The 15,595-nt window shown below is 49.4% G+C and overlaps 1 protein-coding gene across 1 annotated transcript in view; it reads left to right on the top strand.

Moving 5' to 3' along the window:
• Window positions 1–15,595, top strand: part of Galnt10 (polypeptide N-acetylgalactosaminyltransferase 10) — a 69,605-nt gene that overhangs the window by 29,783 nt on the left and 24,227 nt on the right. The window contains exon 4 of the mRNA XM_032911681.1: window positions 15,209–15,394. Coding sequence (XP_032767572.1) covers window positions 15,209–15,394 — 186 coding nt within the window. The remainder of the gene's footprint in view (window positions 1–15,208; window positions 15,395–15,595) is intronic.

The following is a 15,595-nucleotide window of genomic DNA, read 5'->3' as shown; positions in this document are numbered from 1 at the left end:
GTCTTGAACATGTAGGGAGTCTACTGCTCAGTTCCAGCTTAGAGAAACAGGCATGTGTAAACCATGAGCGTATCTAAGGATGGCCACTGGGACGTAGCTTTTAATCCCAGTGTATTAAAAACTACCTAAAGGGCTGGAGAGATGGCTCAGAGTTAAGAGCACTGACTGCTGTTCCTAAGTTCAATTCCCAGCAACCACATAGTGGCTTCATAACCATCTATTATAGGATGTGATGCTCTCCTTTGGTGTATATGAAGACAGCTACAGGGTACTCTGTATACAGTGTACAGTGTATAAATAAATGGATAAATCTTTTTTAAAAAAAGAAAGAACCTAAAACTTCATCCTCAGGACGATGACTGGCAATACGGCCAGTGAGGAATGTGGTATTAGCTGTGGAAAGCACCCTGCCGTGGAAGCCAGGTATGATAGCATACACCTGTGTCTCCAGAACTCTGGGATACGGAGGCAGGAGAATCACTTCAGAGTCAGCCATGGCTACAACAGCAAGCTTGAGACCATGTCTGAACTGGATAAACAGGGTTCTTTCACATCGTGTGGAAAGAGACGGTCGTCACACAAACACACTGCAGGGAGGGGCCTATCAAACACAGGGAAAGGGCAAGAAAGGATGTGCTCCAGACGGTCAGCAGGGGTGACCCGTAAGAGTGGAGGGGCCAAGGGTTGAGGGTCATCCCTCATTCGAGTCTCTATTGGCTGTGCTAGATAGAACACTCAGACCAAAAGCGACCCGAGGGAGGCTGAGACAGCGACCATGAAGGAACGAACTCTGTTTACTGGCTTTCCCAGGCTTCCTCCGCTCCTTTTTTTTTTTTTTTTTTTTTTTTTTTTTAATACTTCCACAACCCAGGCCCATCTTCCCAGGAGTGGCACCGCCTACAGTGGGCTGGGCCTTTCTACATCCACAGCAATTAAGAAATCCCCACAAGCCACTCTGGAAGAGGCAGTTCCTAGGTTGAGATTCCTCTCCCAGGTATGTCTAGTTTTGTTGGTTCTCTTCCCCTCCTACACTCACAGAAACCATGACACTTTGATCTGTAATGTTTTGTTTGTTCAAGGAGTGCTTATTTCTTCAATTGGAAAGTGGTAGTCTTTGAGAAAAGAAGATAATTGATCCAATCACTTCCCAAAGGTTGTAACATGCCCCCTGCCCCCATGAGGGGAGCGTATCGTAATCCTGCACACACTGAATTGTTGCTCCCCCGAAAAGAGCATATGGGCTACTTACACACTCTTAAGAAGCACACCCTTTCCACCTAAAGTAATTGTGAACAACTCACTCGGTGACTGTTAATGAGACCGATCATTAGCGAAGGTTATTGGTTTCTAGTTCCTTGGACACTCAGAGGCTCTAGCACCCTGTGCCTTTATGTGAATATTATCTCTTTCTTAAAACAGCACCCAGTGAATTCCACTGCAGCCAGGTCTGGTGGCCTCCCCTCTTGTGGACCTGCTCCACACTGAACCTATTCCTTAAGTGTGTCTGCTAATCTTTGCACACATGTCGACAAGCAGAGGAACCCCTGTGGTTAGAAACACAAGCTCTGGACTCAGACTAACCTGGCCATATGTTGTCTCTGCCCCCCAACCTCCATATTCCTGTATCCAACTTGAGGTGCATGTGAGGACCCTGGAGGATGCTTGGTTCAGTATTGAGAAACCAGGGTCACTGTATGCGAGGTACCTTCTTGTCTGTGAACAGAGATGCCTCTCTCTCTGTAGATGCAGGTCTGAGCTTGTCATTCCACTATTCTTGTACTGTCCTGTGCAGTGCAGAATAAGGAAAATGCTGACCTGGACTGCACAGAGTTTCCCTTCACCTTAGGGACATGAAAGGTCAGGCAGACAATAAACAACTAAAGGAAGCCACTTGGACGGTGAGCTGAAAAAGTGACATTTAATTTCTCTCATGTGTCGTAGCTTCCAAACGTGACTGTGCTTTGCTGGTATAATGTTTTTATATGTGACCCCAGAGGACAGCAGGGTCAACCACAAGAATGAGGACGCAGGGACTGGGCAGTGACAAGGCCAGGTGCATTAACACTGGAATCTTGGGTCATTGCCGTGGACCTGAGCGCACATCCCTGGCCTCTCCTGATGCTAAGATAACTGTCTGGGTCCCCAGATGGGAGGAAGATTACTACAGAACTAGGACAAGCTGCTTCTTGCCACAGTGCACACCGGGTTACAACCCTCCTTATTTAGATCTGAACTAGCGATGCCCCAGCTACCCCTTCTCATCTTAGAGACCACCTCTGTCTGAGATAGGAGCACTGGCCATTAGGGGAAGGTATGCATGCATGTGCACATTCATGTTTGAGTGTGGAACAAACCAGAATCCCCAGGCGTGCGGCTCGCGCTCAGAGGGGGACTTGAAGCATCCCACCTCTGGCTGCTCTGAGTTCAGAACACACAGAAGAACTCCAGCCCGCATCACCACACACAGAGCTCCTATAGCCACAGCGTTCCCCACCCCGAGCAGCACTGATGTGCTTTCTGGCCTTTGACAAATTAAAACAAGCCTAGCATCGGAAAGTGCAAATTGCTCACAGCTGGGGCAGAGAGACAATTACAGGGGTAGGTAAATGGGGTGTCGTTTATAAGAAGGAAAACACCGTCCATGCTGATTACTGGGTGCCTCTAGGAAGGAGCCATCGAATTATAGGAGTCAGGCTTCATCTGGTTTCTCCCATTCCTGGAGCATTATGTAGAATCGCTTGGTGCCAGGGCTGGAGAGAGCCCTCAAGTCCATGGAGTCCAACCATCATCCAACATCTGAGGTAGGGTTAGGCAGTTCTGCCTCCGATTGGGTTGACAATGGCGGAAGCTCTTATGTGAATTTGCCTCTTTGTCCTGGACTGAGCTGTAGTCCCCTGCCTTAGCTCTTCTGGTCCCTGACAGTGTGATACCAGGGCAGGGCCTGAGCCACAGAGCACAGTCATGGACACTGAGCGAATTCTCTACCCCTCCCTACGTCAGTCTCCTCGTCTGCCAAACCGGGGCTGTCCCTCATGTAGCCTAATCTTAGATAAAGAAAGGCAGAGAGGGAAAGGACCTGCTAGACCTATAGGTACTGATCTCGAAAGAAGACCATGGCACACCACCACTAATAAGTAGGAAAACGGCTTCGGAAGGAATGTGCACGAATCAGCATTAATGCGATCTTCTGAGTTAAAACGCTCGCCGTGGAGGAGGCTCCTGAGACTCAAGAGGCAAAGGAAACTTACAAGGCTCAGGAAATTATACAAGGCCCCTCCCAATGTTACAAAAGCAGTAGCAATTGCTAGGAAGGAGACTTCCAGGGATGTGGCTCTCCTGATTTGTCACTCATGCTGGAGGCTTTTGGGGTTCACCCATGCCCCCTGTAAGTTACCCCAATAACTTACTGGTTCACAGAAAGAGATTTGGAGAATTATTGTGTTGGTTCCTTGTTGGTGCCCTATCAGGGATAAAGAGACATTTATTGATGTCTCCAGCCCCTCCCTCGGTGTTGGGGGGCTGGTTAAAAAATGTTGGGAAACCAGTCAAGAAACTATTGGATTTGGCCATCTCTGGCAGGGGTGACTAGTGTGACTAGCATAGCTTGTTATGTCACACATATGCACACTACACACTTGACAGCACAAGCCAGTGACTTGCCAAGTCCCACAGGACCTTAGGTAAGGACCTGTCATCTGTCTGTGCTGTGTCACTCAAGGTCACACCTGAAACATAGCCAGCTCACAAAGCAGACATATATAGTGGGCCAAGAGCACACACAGCTCCTCCACTAAGTACAGAGTGGAGTTCACGTGGGATCTTGGAGAGCAGTCAGTTCATTGATGCTTAACCTGCTGGGAAGGCCTCTTTTGCTTCAGGTCATTTGCTCCCTGAGCTTGGACACTCCCAAGAGACAGCAACCTCCTGGCATGCTTTCTGTCTTCCCTTTGGTAGCAGGTGAGTTTTCAAGATGCTTGCCACCTACAGGGTCTAAAACTGTAAAAAGCAGACAGCAACAGACAAAGAAGGACCAAATCCACGCCGTGCACCAGCCCTCTCTTAGTGCCTTCCATATGCTAGGTGCTGTGAGGGAAATAAATCACCCTGTGCCCAGCCCCCTCCCCCCACAAGAAACCTGTGCTGGACAGGAGCACGCACACCCTCAGGGACTGTGAGTGAGGTGAGCACCATCTGTGGATGCTGCTTTGGGGAGCACTTCAGGCATGAATATGATTGCCTAGGACAGAGACATGGAGCAGGATGCTTGGAGCTGAGGGACGTGCAAGAATGAGGGGATAAGGTGAGAAAACGTGGAGCAGAGTCGACACAGTGGAGCATGAGACAAGGCTGGAAGGATAGGTGAGGATGGTGAGCCCCTGACATTGCTGAGAGGCCTGGATTCATGATACCACATGAACTGTGGCAGCGGAATGAGGGGCCAGAGGACTCCTGTCTGTCAGATTAATTTCTGGGAGGAAACTTCTAGAAGCACCAAAAATCTCAAAGTCCTCGTATTACCCAATATGAAAATAATCTGAGCAGTCCAGATATTGTGATGGCTTGGAGTGGGATGTGTATATGCATGTGCATGTGTGAGTGCGTTCATGTGAGCCTTCATAGGTGTGTGTATGTGTGCATGTATGCACTTGTGTTTGTGCCTTCATGTGTGCCTTTGTGTGTGTGTGTGATGTCTCACACATGACTGTGAGCATTCATATGTGTGTGTATGCACACATGAGTGTGAGAATTCGTGTGTGTGTGTGTTCATGTGTTCACACACACGCATGTGAGCCTCAATAATGTGTATGAATGTGTGCTTGCACTTGTGTGTGTGCCTTTGTGTGTGTGTATGTATGTCTCACACATGAGCATGAGCATCCGTGCGTGTGCGTGCGTGCGTGCGTGCGTGCGTGCGTGTGTTTGAGGTGAAGCATGCATGTGAAGGTCAGAGGACAGCCTACTGAGGTCACATCTTCCACCATGTGGGTACAAGAGACAGAACTTGGGTTGTCAGGCTTGGCAGCAAGCACCTTTACTCCCTCAGCCGTCTCACCCGCCCTTCTTCTTGGGGAGTTGACGAACAGTTGGGTGCTTAGAAAGCTCTGACACGTGCTTGGCTTTTCCTTTCTATGAACGGGGTAGGCAGATCCCCCAGGAGGCACTTTTGCCCTTTAACAAACGAGAAGCTGACAAGCCAACATATTGCGGGAATGGAAATTTTCGTTTCCTTTCTTGATAACGCTGTGAGTGATAGGCATGGAAGCCCGCATCCTTCATGAAACACGTGCTGCTCCTAGACATCTGTCAAGTGGCATGATTTAAAAACAGCCACCCAAGAGCCCAGCACTAGAACGGCCCAAGAGCCTGATTCCCTGGACGCACTGCAGCCGGTGGGGGGAGGCCTCGGCCGATTGGTGGGGAGTCGCTTTCAGAAAACAGCGCATAATTAACTCCATCAAGGTGGCTTCCTGAGTATTTTTATTCGATGTCTGACTATTAAACAGATTTATGCCCCTGCCCACCTGCTGAAAAGAGACGAAGGCATTTAGATGAAATTAAAAATGCAGACAAGGCTGTCTGTCTAGGCAATAGCAACACTCTCAAAGGGTGACTCATCTTGCGTGGAGTGAGGACAGGCAGTTCATTTGCGTGATGAAGTGCTTCCCAGCCCCGGGAGCTGGCTGGAGGGTGCCTGCCGCTGCTTGAGGAAGGAGCGTCATCTATCCTCAAAACCACCAACTGCCTGTCGGGGGCAGAGCCCCAGGCACGTGAGGAGTAGGGTCATCTGTAATGAGATGTCAAAGAAAATGTTTGGGGAAGGTATACACATGTCCAGCCCACAAGACCTCAGGCTGTTACGAAGTTCGCATGTTAACCTAACCTAAACCATGAACCAGCAGGACGCTCACTGGAGGAGAGGCGGTGGAGAGTAGAATTCCTGAGGCACCGCTGTATTAATCACTCGTGTCAGGCCGTGACGACACACCTGGCAAAGCAGCCTTAAGGAAGAGGGGCTCCTTTTAGCTCAGGGTAGGGAAGTGGTAGGGAAGTGCTGGAGGCAGGAGCCATAGACAGCCGCTCATATCGTGTCCACAGTCAACAAGCAGGGAGTGGTGCATGCTGGTACTCAGCTCGCTGGGTTCTTTTTATCCAGTCCGGGACCCCAGGCCTGGGTTGGTGCCACACACATTTAGGGTGAGTCCTTTCCCCTCAGTTAACCTAACCTAGAAACATCCTCCCAGATGGTCCAGAGTTTGTCTCCTAGACAGTTGTGGATCCTATCCAACCGCCGGTCAGTTTCAGTCACCACCATCATTCATACACTCAGCCAGTCCCAGACCCACCCTGAGTCTATTTACATAGGTGCTGGCTATGGTGAGCTTTCCTGTGGGGTCTTCCAGGAGCCCCAGGATGAGCTGAGGCTCAGTGAGTTCACCTCAGAACCAGCTGTCTACTCAAGGGCTCACTCTTGTGTCCACCCTAGAATCTAGGACTAATTGGTAAACCCAGTGGCCCTCAGTCCCTAAAAACATCACGTGTGCCCAGAAGTATCGTGGAGGAGAGAGGCTGCCCCAAGCCCTCGATGGAAGAGGCCGCAGACAGGCCGGCTGTTACAGACTCCAGAATCACTGCCGGCAACCTCCGGATATCCCGATCCCACAGGAGCTGTCTGCTGTCCTGCCGCCCCTCTTCTTCCTCCCCCCATCTCTGAATTTCCCTCCAGAAGCAACCAGTACGATTTCACCCCAACTTCTCTTCCTGTTTTCTCGCCCCCATCACCACCTGCCATCCAAAGCAAGGCACCCACCAAGGAGACTCAGTGGGCGGAGCTTCTTCCTCCCCAGTATCTTCTTCCTTGACTCACACAGTGATCCATGTATCTCAGGGATGTGCTGTGTGCATTCACTTGGCGACAGCAGAGGCTGCTTATGGTGCTTTGTTCTGTTTTAATGCAGGGGCAGAGGGCGTGCTCAGTCTGTAAAGTGTTTGCCGTGCAAGCGTGAGAACCCACGTAAGAAGTCAGACGTGGTGGCACAACTTGTAATCCCAGCACTGGGGAAGCAGAGAGAGGCAAGATCACTGGGGGCTCGTAAGCCAATGAGAGACCCTGTCAGCAAACAAGGAAGATAGTCCTGAGGAACAGTGCCTGCACAGGCACAGACAGACAGACAGACAGACCACATATCGTCCACTGATGAAGAGATTCACAAAACTATGACAGTTGCAGGACAGTGGTTCCTGTATCCTTGGGAAGTGGGTTCTTAGAGCCCAGGGGATACCAAAATGTGCAGACGCTCAAGTTCCTGATACAAGATGGTGTAGCATTTGTATAGAACCTGCATATATTATCCTCTGTCTCCTGTAAGTCACCTCTGAATTGTTGGAGGCTAGAGGTGTGGCTCAGTGGGTAAAGGCACTTGCCACAGAGCCTAATGGGCAGAGTGTAATCACCAGGACCTACATGGTGGAAGGAGAGAACTGACTACTGAAAGTTGTCCTCTGACTTACACACGCGTGTGCCATGGTACGTGGACATGGACATGCGTACACATGCATGCATGCATGCACACAAACGTAATTTTGAGAATTACCCCCTCCGTTGTTTATCACACACGGTATAATGGATACCGCGTGGGTAGCTGTTGAGCCTCGTTTGCAGTGTTCCCCATGTTAGGCTTTACCCTTTCTCATTCAGGGGATAATGACAAGAAAAGCAAGTCTGACGTGATCAGTACAGATGCAGTTGGTTTTTCTAGCACTTTCCCCATACAGCTGAGCAAGACTGCATCGCCCATGGATCCAGAGCACCGACTGTACAGCTGCTTGCCTCCGTCTCTTTCCTTCTCTCCTCAACTCAAACATTTACGCACTGAGACTCTGGTGGTTTTGTTACTTCTCTGGAAGACCACAGTTGTGGCATTATATGGAAATCTTTGAAAAGTGCTCGTCTTAAGCTGTTTAGGTGATGTATAATAAATTTTAAGACCTTGAAAGGCAACGTGTGAACCAACTATTCCATAAAGAGACATGGATTCATAATTAAAAGAGGGTCCTGCCAGATGTTCTGCTGGCCTTTAAAAGAGCTTCTGCCCAGTTCCCACAAATCTACGGTGGGCTTGATGTTTTCCAACCTCCAAGACAAGAGGCCTGCAGATGTAAGGTGTTTCCCCAATCCATGCACACTTTCCAGGCAGCCTCTATGGTGGGAGGAAAACTCCAGCATTCCCACTAGAACCTTTGGAGAAGGAAGAGGTCCATTGTCATTTCGGAGACCTTGAGTCTGTAGGAAGTATGTCGAGGAATGACCTGCTGAGGTAAGCAGGTGAGGACCGCCCTATCTAGATATGGCGGTGGACACCTGTGTGTTCTCAGAAATATGGTCATCATAGCAACTAGGAGGGTTGCAAGAAGCACCAGCCCCAGGGTAATAGCTGATGCAGAAGACCACTCCCTCAGGATCAAGTGTAGTGTCTTATCACTGAAGATTCTGGATTGTGCTCCAGGCTGAAGTTCTCTGAGAGTCGCTGTAGACCCATTGGGGGATCAGGGAAGCAGTTTGCAGGGTCTTCAAGCCCAGTCAGTTATCAGAGCAGGAACACAGAGGAGGCATGGAGAGAGTACATTCCAACGTGTCAGTTTTGAATGTCATTTCGGTGTCTATGTGTGTACACACATGTATCTGCCTGTACAAGTTTGTTAGGGTTCATGGGATGGGGGAGGGGGGCTCCTGCATATACATGTGGAGACCAGTGGTCAGTCTTGGGTGTCATTCCTCAGGTACCAGCCATCTTGTTTTAGGAGACAGGGCCCCTCAGTGACTCAGGTTAAGCTGACAGTCAGTAAGTGTCAGGGATCCTCATGTCTGTTTCCCCAGCTCTGGGATTACAAGTGCCTGCTACCACATTTGACTTTCATGAATAGATCTTGGGGATTGAACTCAGGACCTTGTGCTTACTAGTTATGTATTTTACAGACCGAGACATCTCCCAGCATCCCCTTCCCCAGAGACTTTCTGGACTAATCTTAACAGAGTTCTTCAGAAACACCTTTGCTAAGCCACATCTGCGTCACCATTTTCAGCTATGCAAGCAAAGGCTGGCTTTACAATGCTGCGTGTCCTGAGGGTCAATACATTCAGACTTTTATGAGCAGATGTGGTCTGGTCAATGCAGAGCCCTAATGACCTTTCTCTGAAATCCCTCAGTATCTTCCCCAGCGGTGGTTCACTTACCTTTCCACACAGTGAATGATGCCCCCATGTATTGTCACTGGCCAGAGCAAACCAAAGCCCCCGGCCATCCTGGGGCTTGGAATTGGGCAACTGACCCATCAGGCAGGGTGGATCGAGCAACCGAGGAATGGAGAAGCTAGCTGTTCAGTCACGTGGTTACCAATGCCGGACAGCTGACCAAACGAAGCTTCTTACAGGACTGGGCTAATCCTTCGTTTCCCCATGTGGGGCACAAGGGAGGGTCATAGTGACTGCCTTCTGAAGTCTTGGGAATGAAATGACATTGTATAGCAGCATATCACACAGGGCTTCGGTACCCTAAAGGTGAGGGTCCGCTGCTCCTGAAAAATATTTCCTTAAGTGAGAAATACCTTCAGATCAAAAAAAATAAAAAAAAATAAAAAGGACTGCATAAGATGTCTTCCACTGCCGGGGCCCTCCTCTTCCTCCAGAGGCTTCACTGGTGCCTCGGGGCACTCTGAAGTCCACAAGTAGACACCTCTGTCCCTGAAGATGAGCTCAACTTAGAACATGAGAAATTCAAGCCAAGCCAGGATGTCATGAGACCCGGAACACTCACAAGTACACAAAGGACAGCATCTACCACTTCAGTGGCCCCGGGCGGCCTGAGGACCAGCTGGACAGTGCTTGTTTTCCACCTCTGTGTCCAACCCAAGCAAGGGACATACAGATATTCCAGGTGCCCCCTCAGACAGTGTTTCTAGTTAGAAGCATCAGGCTTTGAAATTCAGGCAGAGTCCACATGGAAATTGATTTTACAGCTCAGAGCACCAAAGACTCCCAGAGAGCCAAAGGGAATTTGAGTCCATCTTCAGCACTTAGCATGCAACTGTATAACCTCGGATCAGGAAACTTCTCAACGTGAGACAAGGGTGATGTCCTGGGGCTGCTTCCGTGTGGTATTGACAGGAAGCCACGGAGAATTTGATGGTGACATGTGTAAGCCTCTGGCTTAGTGCTAAGCACAAAGGACACCCGGTGAGCAGAGTCCACACAGCCTGCCTCACTGAACTTGTGGTTCAGAGCTGAGGGGTGTGGGACGTGAGTCACAGGGCACTGCCACCAGCTAATGTGGGCACCCACTTTGGTCACAGAGGTAGAGAAAGGTTTCTAGGGCTGGGGATGGGTTCCGTTGGTAGAGTGTTTCCCAGTGTAGCCAATCAATGACCTCCAGTTTTGGTGAGAGACTTTGTGTCAAAAATAAAGTGGAAAGCGAGAGAGGAAGATGCTCAACTTCCACTTCTGGCCAGCTGCACACAAGAATGGTGCACGTGCACGCGCGCACACACACACACACACACACACACGTATGTTAATAGATAATTTTAAACGGTAATGAAAATTTTAAAGCAAAAACTTTGAGAAGGGCGGGGGAAGGGAAACAGCTAACCCATTAACCTGTCTCCAGCAGCCACATGTGGTCGAGGATGTTGCCTTTGCTCAGCCAGCCCTCTCTTCCCTCTTGCTGCCTGTCCTTGTCAGCCACGGCTGGTAACACATCAAGGTCTGCCTCCACCTACCCCTGGCATTCTCCATGTGACCAGTTTCTCTCCAACAGGCCACCAGCCAGTGGCTTCAAGCTTACCTTCACCCAGTGTTAACTGCCCTGAACTGAGTCAATGGCTTAGCAAGTAAAAGCGCCTGCCATCGCACCTGACAAAGTGTGGCCAGTCACTAGAGCTCATGAGGCAGGAGTGAATCTTTCACACACACACCGAGCTGACTATGCACTCTGTTCCCTCACATAGTAGAGGGCAGGGGAGATGGGCATCGGATTGTGGACCAGGGAAGGGGGGAGAGGTGTAGGCAGTGAAAGGCATTTTATGACTCTGGAGTAATTCTGAACTGGGAGATAGTCCTGCCATGTTGACCTACTGTGTGAATCTGAGTCACTAACTGCTCCAGCCCTCTCACTTCCTTGATACGGGGTGGGGTGAGTTAGAAAGTATCAGATGAGAGGTGACATCAGTCTCCGTAGACCTGGTGTTCTAATTTGTTACTGTTTGTTGAGCAAATTACATCTCTGCTCTGAGCCTTAGTATCTTCTTCTGTAAACAGGACCGATAGATACTAGGTGTCTGAGGTAATGCGTGTGAAGCAGGGAGACCTGCATGTGAGCCCGGCTCAGCAGGTGTCCCCTGTCATTGTCACCATGGTGACCATCGTCCTCATTTGCAGTTCCTTTTAGCTCCAAATCCTGAGACCTTCTCAGATGTCCCTGTGCAAGGAGACTGGCAAAATAAGGCAGCCGTGCTTTGAGTAAATACACCTCCTCATACAGACAGGAGGCAGTAATTGCCCCTAAATAATCACTCCAACTTTACCACGGGCTGTCGAAAGGCCCTAATTGGCCCATCAGTAACAAGCGCAGCCATCTGCATTAGGGTGATTTAGCGATGGGGCCCTGTGCACGTGAGGCTCTCAATGATTACATGGGCAGAGGTGATATTTCTCCCTCGGTGGGAGCACTGGCGTGTGGCACAGAAGATAATCTCACTCCTGAGTTAACAACCCACCGGTTGAATGCAGCCCCAGTGCAGCAGTGGGCAGAGACTGGCTGTGAATTTCCTCTTTCCTCAGAGAGACTGTGCTAGAGAAACAAAAGCTTGGCCACGCCTCTTGCTGTGTGTGTGTGTGGGGGGGGTGTCTCGCTGCCTGAGAGCAAACGAAACCAAGGCTTGCTCCTTTTGTGATTGTAGCCCCTCCCCAGTATATTTTTTCAGGTGCTCTGCCTTCATGATACAAGGCAACACAACCTGTGGTTCTTCTCTTCATCCTGAAGAGGTTCTGGAATCTGAAGTCCATGTGGCCACAGCCCCCCCCCCTTAGAGCTGTTGTAAGTGGTCCCTGGGGTGACTTGTGTGGTTCCACAGGATCTCAAAGGGGAAGACACCTCTTACAACACACTTATTTTCCCCTACCTCAAGGGGAAGGCCTCAGCTAGCTTCCCAGATCACCTGTTCTGACAGACCTGACCTCTAGTTCACAGCTGGCAAGGCAAAACTAAAACAAAAAGAATTAAGGCTTGACTCTATTTTTACTTGCTATTGGGGTTTTTTTGTTTGTCTGTTTGTTGTTATTATAAATGGTACCAGTTGTACATTTGTGGGGTTTCCATAAAGTCGTCTTTAAGAACAAGTATGGGTATGGAGTTACCTCAGTGGATAAAAAGTGCTTACTGTGCAAGATTGAGGACCAGAGTTCAAATCCCCAGCAATCCTGTAAAAAGCCACACAGGGCTTTGTATGTCTGGGACCCTAGCATTGGGGTATGGAGGCAGGTGGAGCCTTATGTCCATATTCATAACTTTAATTTTTCAAAGCTTACTTTTAATGATGATGCTTTAACCTCCCTTCTTGCCCACCACCCAACAGAGGTAGTGGAAAAGAAAGGATACAGGGGCAGTGGATCTATTTAGAAATTGTTCTTTGGAGCACATCCAATTTAGGAAATCCAGGAAATCAGCAGTTTAGTTCACAGGTCCTCAGCAGCAGCTTAATCCACTCTCAAACACATCACGAATACACCAGCAGTCCAATTTGTTAGAGTCGGGATGGCAAACACAGACCAGCAGCAGTGGCACCACCTAGCAGGAACAGCTAGGCCTCTGCCGAATTGGCACAAGTCAGCAGGAGCAATTATGCCTCCAGGGCCAACAGGAACCCCAGGAGAAGTTCTCAACTGTGCCTCTCTCAGCGAAGCGAAGATCAGCAAAGACTCGAGACCAACAAGCCTTGCACAGCAATGCTCTGTAAGCAAGGCTCGCTCAGCCTCATCACTGCTCATGAAGTCCTATTTATATCCCTCCAAACATCACGTGTCCTCTGTGTGCCTTGCCTTAGCACATGCATCCAATCAGCCTTAGTCCACGGAGTCCCAACAAATGCAGCTCAGCTACGCAGTGTAAGGCAGACCAATACATGCTCGCTGTTAGCATGGAATCCTTCATCACGTGTCCTTTCCCTTGTTTGCTAATCATCCCTTCCCGTGTTTGCCCCAGCAAAACACCATCCAACACAACTCACTTTCCAAAGATATTGTTCAGTATGTATATATGCATGCATGCATTCATTGTGTGTGTGCACACGTATAAAACACAAGTGTGCCATAGCACATGTGTGAAAGTCAGATCAAGAAACACGACTCTCCTGACATTTTCTTTTCTAAAACACCTCCACTATTCTGGGTCCTTTGTGGCCGTATAAATTTTAATAATGGTTTGTTGACTGTCACTTCTGCAAAGAAGACACAGTGATGCCAGCAGCTTTAATTCTGTGTCCCTAGGAACCACTGTCATCTTCACCCCTGATCTCTGAGCATGGGATGTTGTCTGTCTGTCTTGATGTTTCATGTTTTCCAACCATGTTTTGGGTTTAGGGGGTTTTTGGTGTGTGTGCTTTTTTGTCGTTAATGTTGTTGTTGTTGGGGTTTTTTTGTTTTGTTTTGTTTGTTTTGTTTGTTTTTGGTTTTTGTTTGTTTGTTTTGAGACAAGGTTTCTCTGTGGAGCCCTGGCTGTTCTGGAACTCACTCTGTAGACCAGGCTAGCCTCAAAAATCACAGAGTTCCGCCTGCCTCTCGAACGCAGAGATTAAAGGTGTTCACCCAAAAACTAATGAACATCAAGAGAGACCAGCAGAATGGCTGGGACTTGTTTTTATTTTATATGTTTGCCTAAGTATGCACATGTGCACTATCGCATGCAGTGCCCTTGGAAGCCAGAAGAGGGCACTAGTTCCTCTGAAACCAGTAAAGCCTTTATGTGGGTGCTGCTGGACATTGGTCTGGGTCCTCTTCGAGAGCTGCTAGTGTTCCTAACCACTGAGCCATCTCTCCCACTTTGTCACATTCTTTAGAGTATTATTTTGTGTCTTCAGCGGTACCACCTAGAACTCACCCAGCCTCATCTGATCTCGGAAGTTAAGCAGGGTCAGGGCCGGTTAGTACTTGATTGGGAAACTGCCAGGGAATATCAGGTGCTGTAGGCTTTTACAAAATAAACTGTTTCATGTGTGCATGAGGGGAGGGGAAAGGCATCATGGGTGCACCTCGGGGCAAGAGTGGGAAGGAAAGGACAACCTGAGGGAGTGAGTTTTCTTCTCCCATGCGTGTCCCAGGAACTCTGGTCATAAGGCTTTGAGGGAAATGCCTTTACCTGATGAGTCATCTCGCAGGCCTGAAAGAAAGTCTTCAACACTTATTCAGGACAGCTTTCCCAGGCGTAGGGCAGAAATCCAGTCCATGTAGAGTAAACAAACAAGAAAAGCTATCGTATATAATAGAGACCGACTGCTTCAGGTTGAGGGGAATGGTCCCCTCCCCCCCGCACTCCCCTTTCCCCATGCATGTGTGTGTGTGTGTGTGTGTGTGTGTGTGGTGCCACCCACATCCAGGGTGTGTCCTTCCCTCACAGACACACCTAAGTCTGTGTCTCCTAGGTGATTTTGAATCTAACCATCACACCCTGTCTGGGCTGCACGTTGCCTGCAGCCTGAGTACTCCCTCCCCTCCCGCATCTTAATTTTCCCCACCCAGGACTTAGAGTAAAGCACCTTACCAGGTTGCAAGGCCATCCTTGAGCCTGTCAGTGTGACCAAGGGATGGATTACAGTGATTGGCTAAGCCTGAGCCACATGCTCCTCCCACTTACTCCAGGGGAAGGAGGTCAGCTGGATGGATGTAAGGGGACGGGCAGTCTCCTCAGGAAACGAGTCTTCCTATCAGGAAATGAGGGAAATGGCACTAGACAGGCATAAACACCTACCTGGAACCCCACTCTTGCAAGTGACGTCTTTCCGTTCCAGCCCTGGTGCATCACTGGACCTCTGTGAGCCTCAGTTTCCCTATCTGTCTGAGGCCCGTGAGACAGTGAACTGAGAATCAGCGTCCAAACTGTGGGTCACAGAACAGTTCCCACGCAGCCACTCTGACCTACCTCTCCCCTCTGTCTCCTCACAGAACACCTGAAGAAGCCACTGGAAGACTACATGGCCCTTTTCCCCAGCGTGAGGATTCTCCGGACAAAGAAACGGGAAGGCCTGATAAGGACCCGAATGCTGGGGGCTTCGGCCGCCACCGGAGACGTCATCACATTCTTAGATTCACACTGTGAAGCCAACGTCAACTGGCTCCCCCCTTTGCTTGGTAAGGAGTGGGGTAACCTGGGTGTGTGGCCTTGCACTCCAAGGTGACTCTAATACTTCTTCTGCCTACCTGGCAGCACACGGCAGAACTCCAGGCTCCAGATGGGGCTCAGAGGTTCAGCCCTGTCCCCTTGTTTCATAGACTAGGAAAGTGTCAAGCTTCAGTGACCAGGCAACAACTCTCAGATTGCCCTAAGCCTGT

This window comes from Rattus rattus, chromosome 9 (assembly GCF_011064425.1).
Source record: "Rattus rattus isolate New Zealand chromosome 9, Rrattus_CSIRO_v1, whole genome shotgun sequence".
Lineage (NCBI taxonomy): Eukaryota > Metazoa > Chordata > Mammalia > Rodentia > Muridae > Rattus > Rattus rattus.
This window is presented reverse-complemented; position numbering and strand designations above follow the sequence as displayed.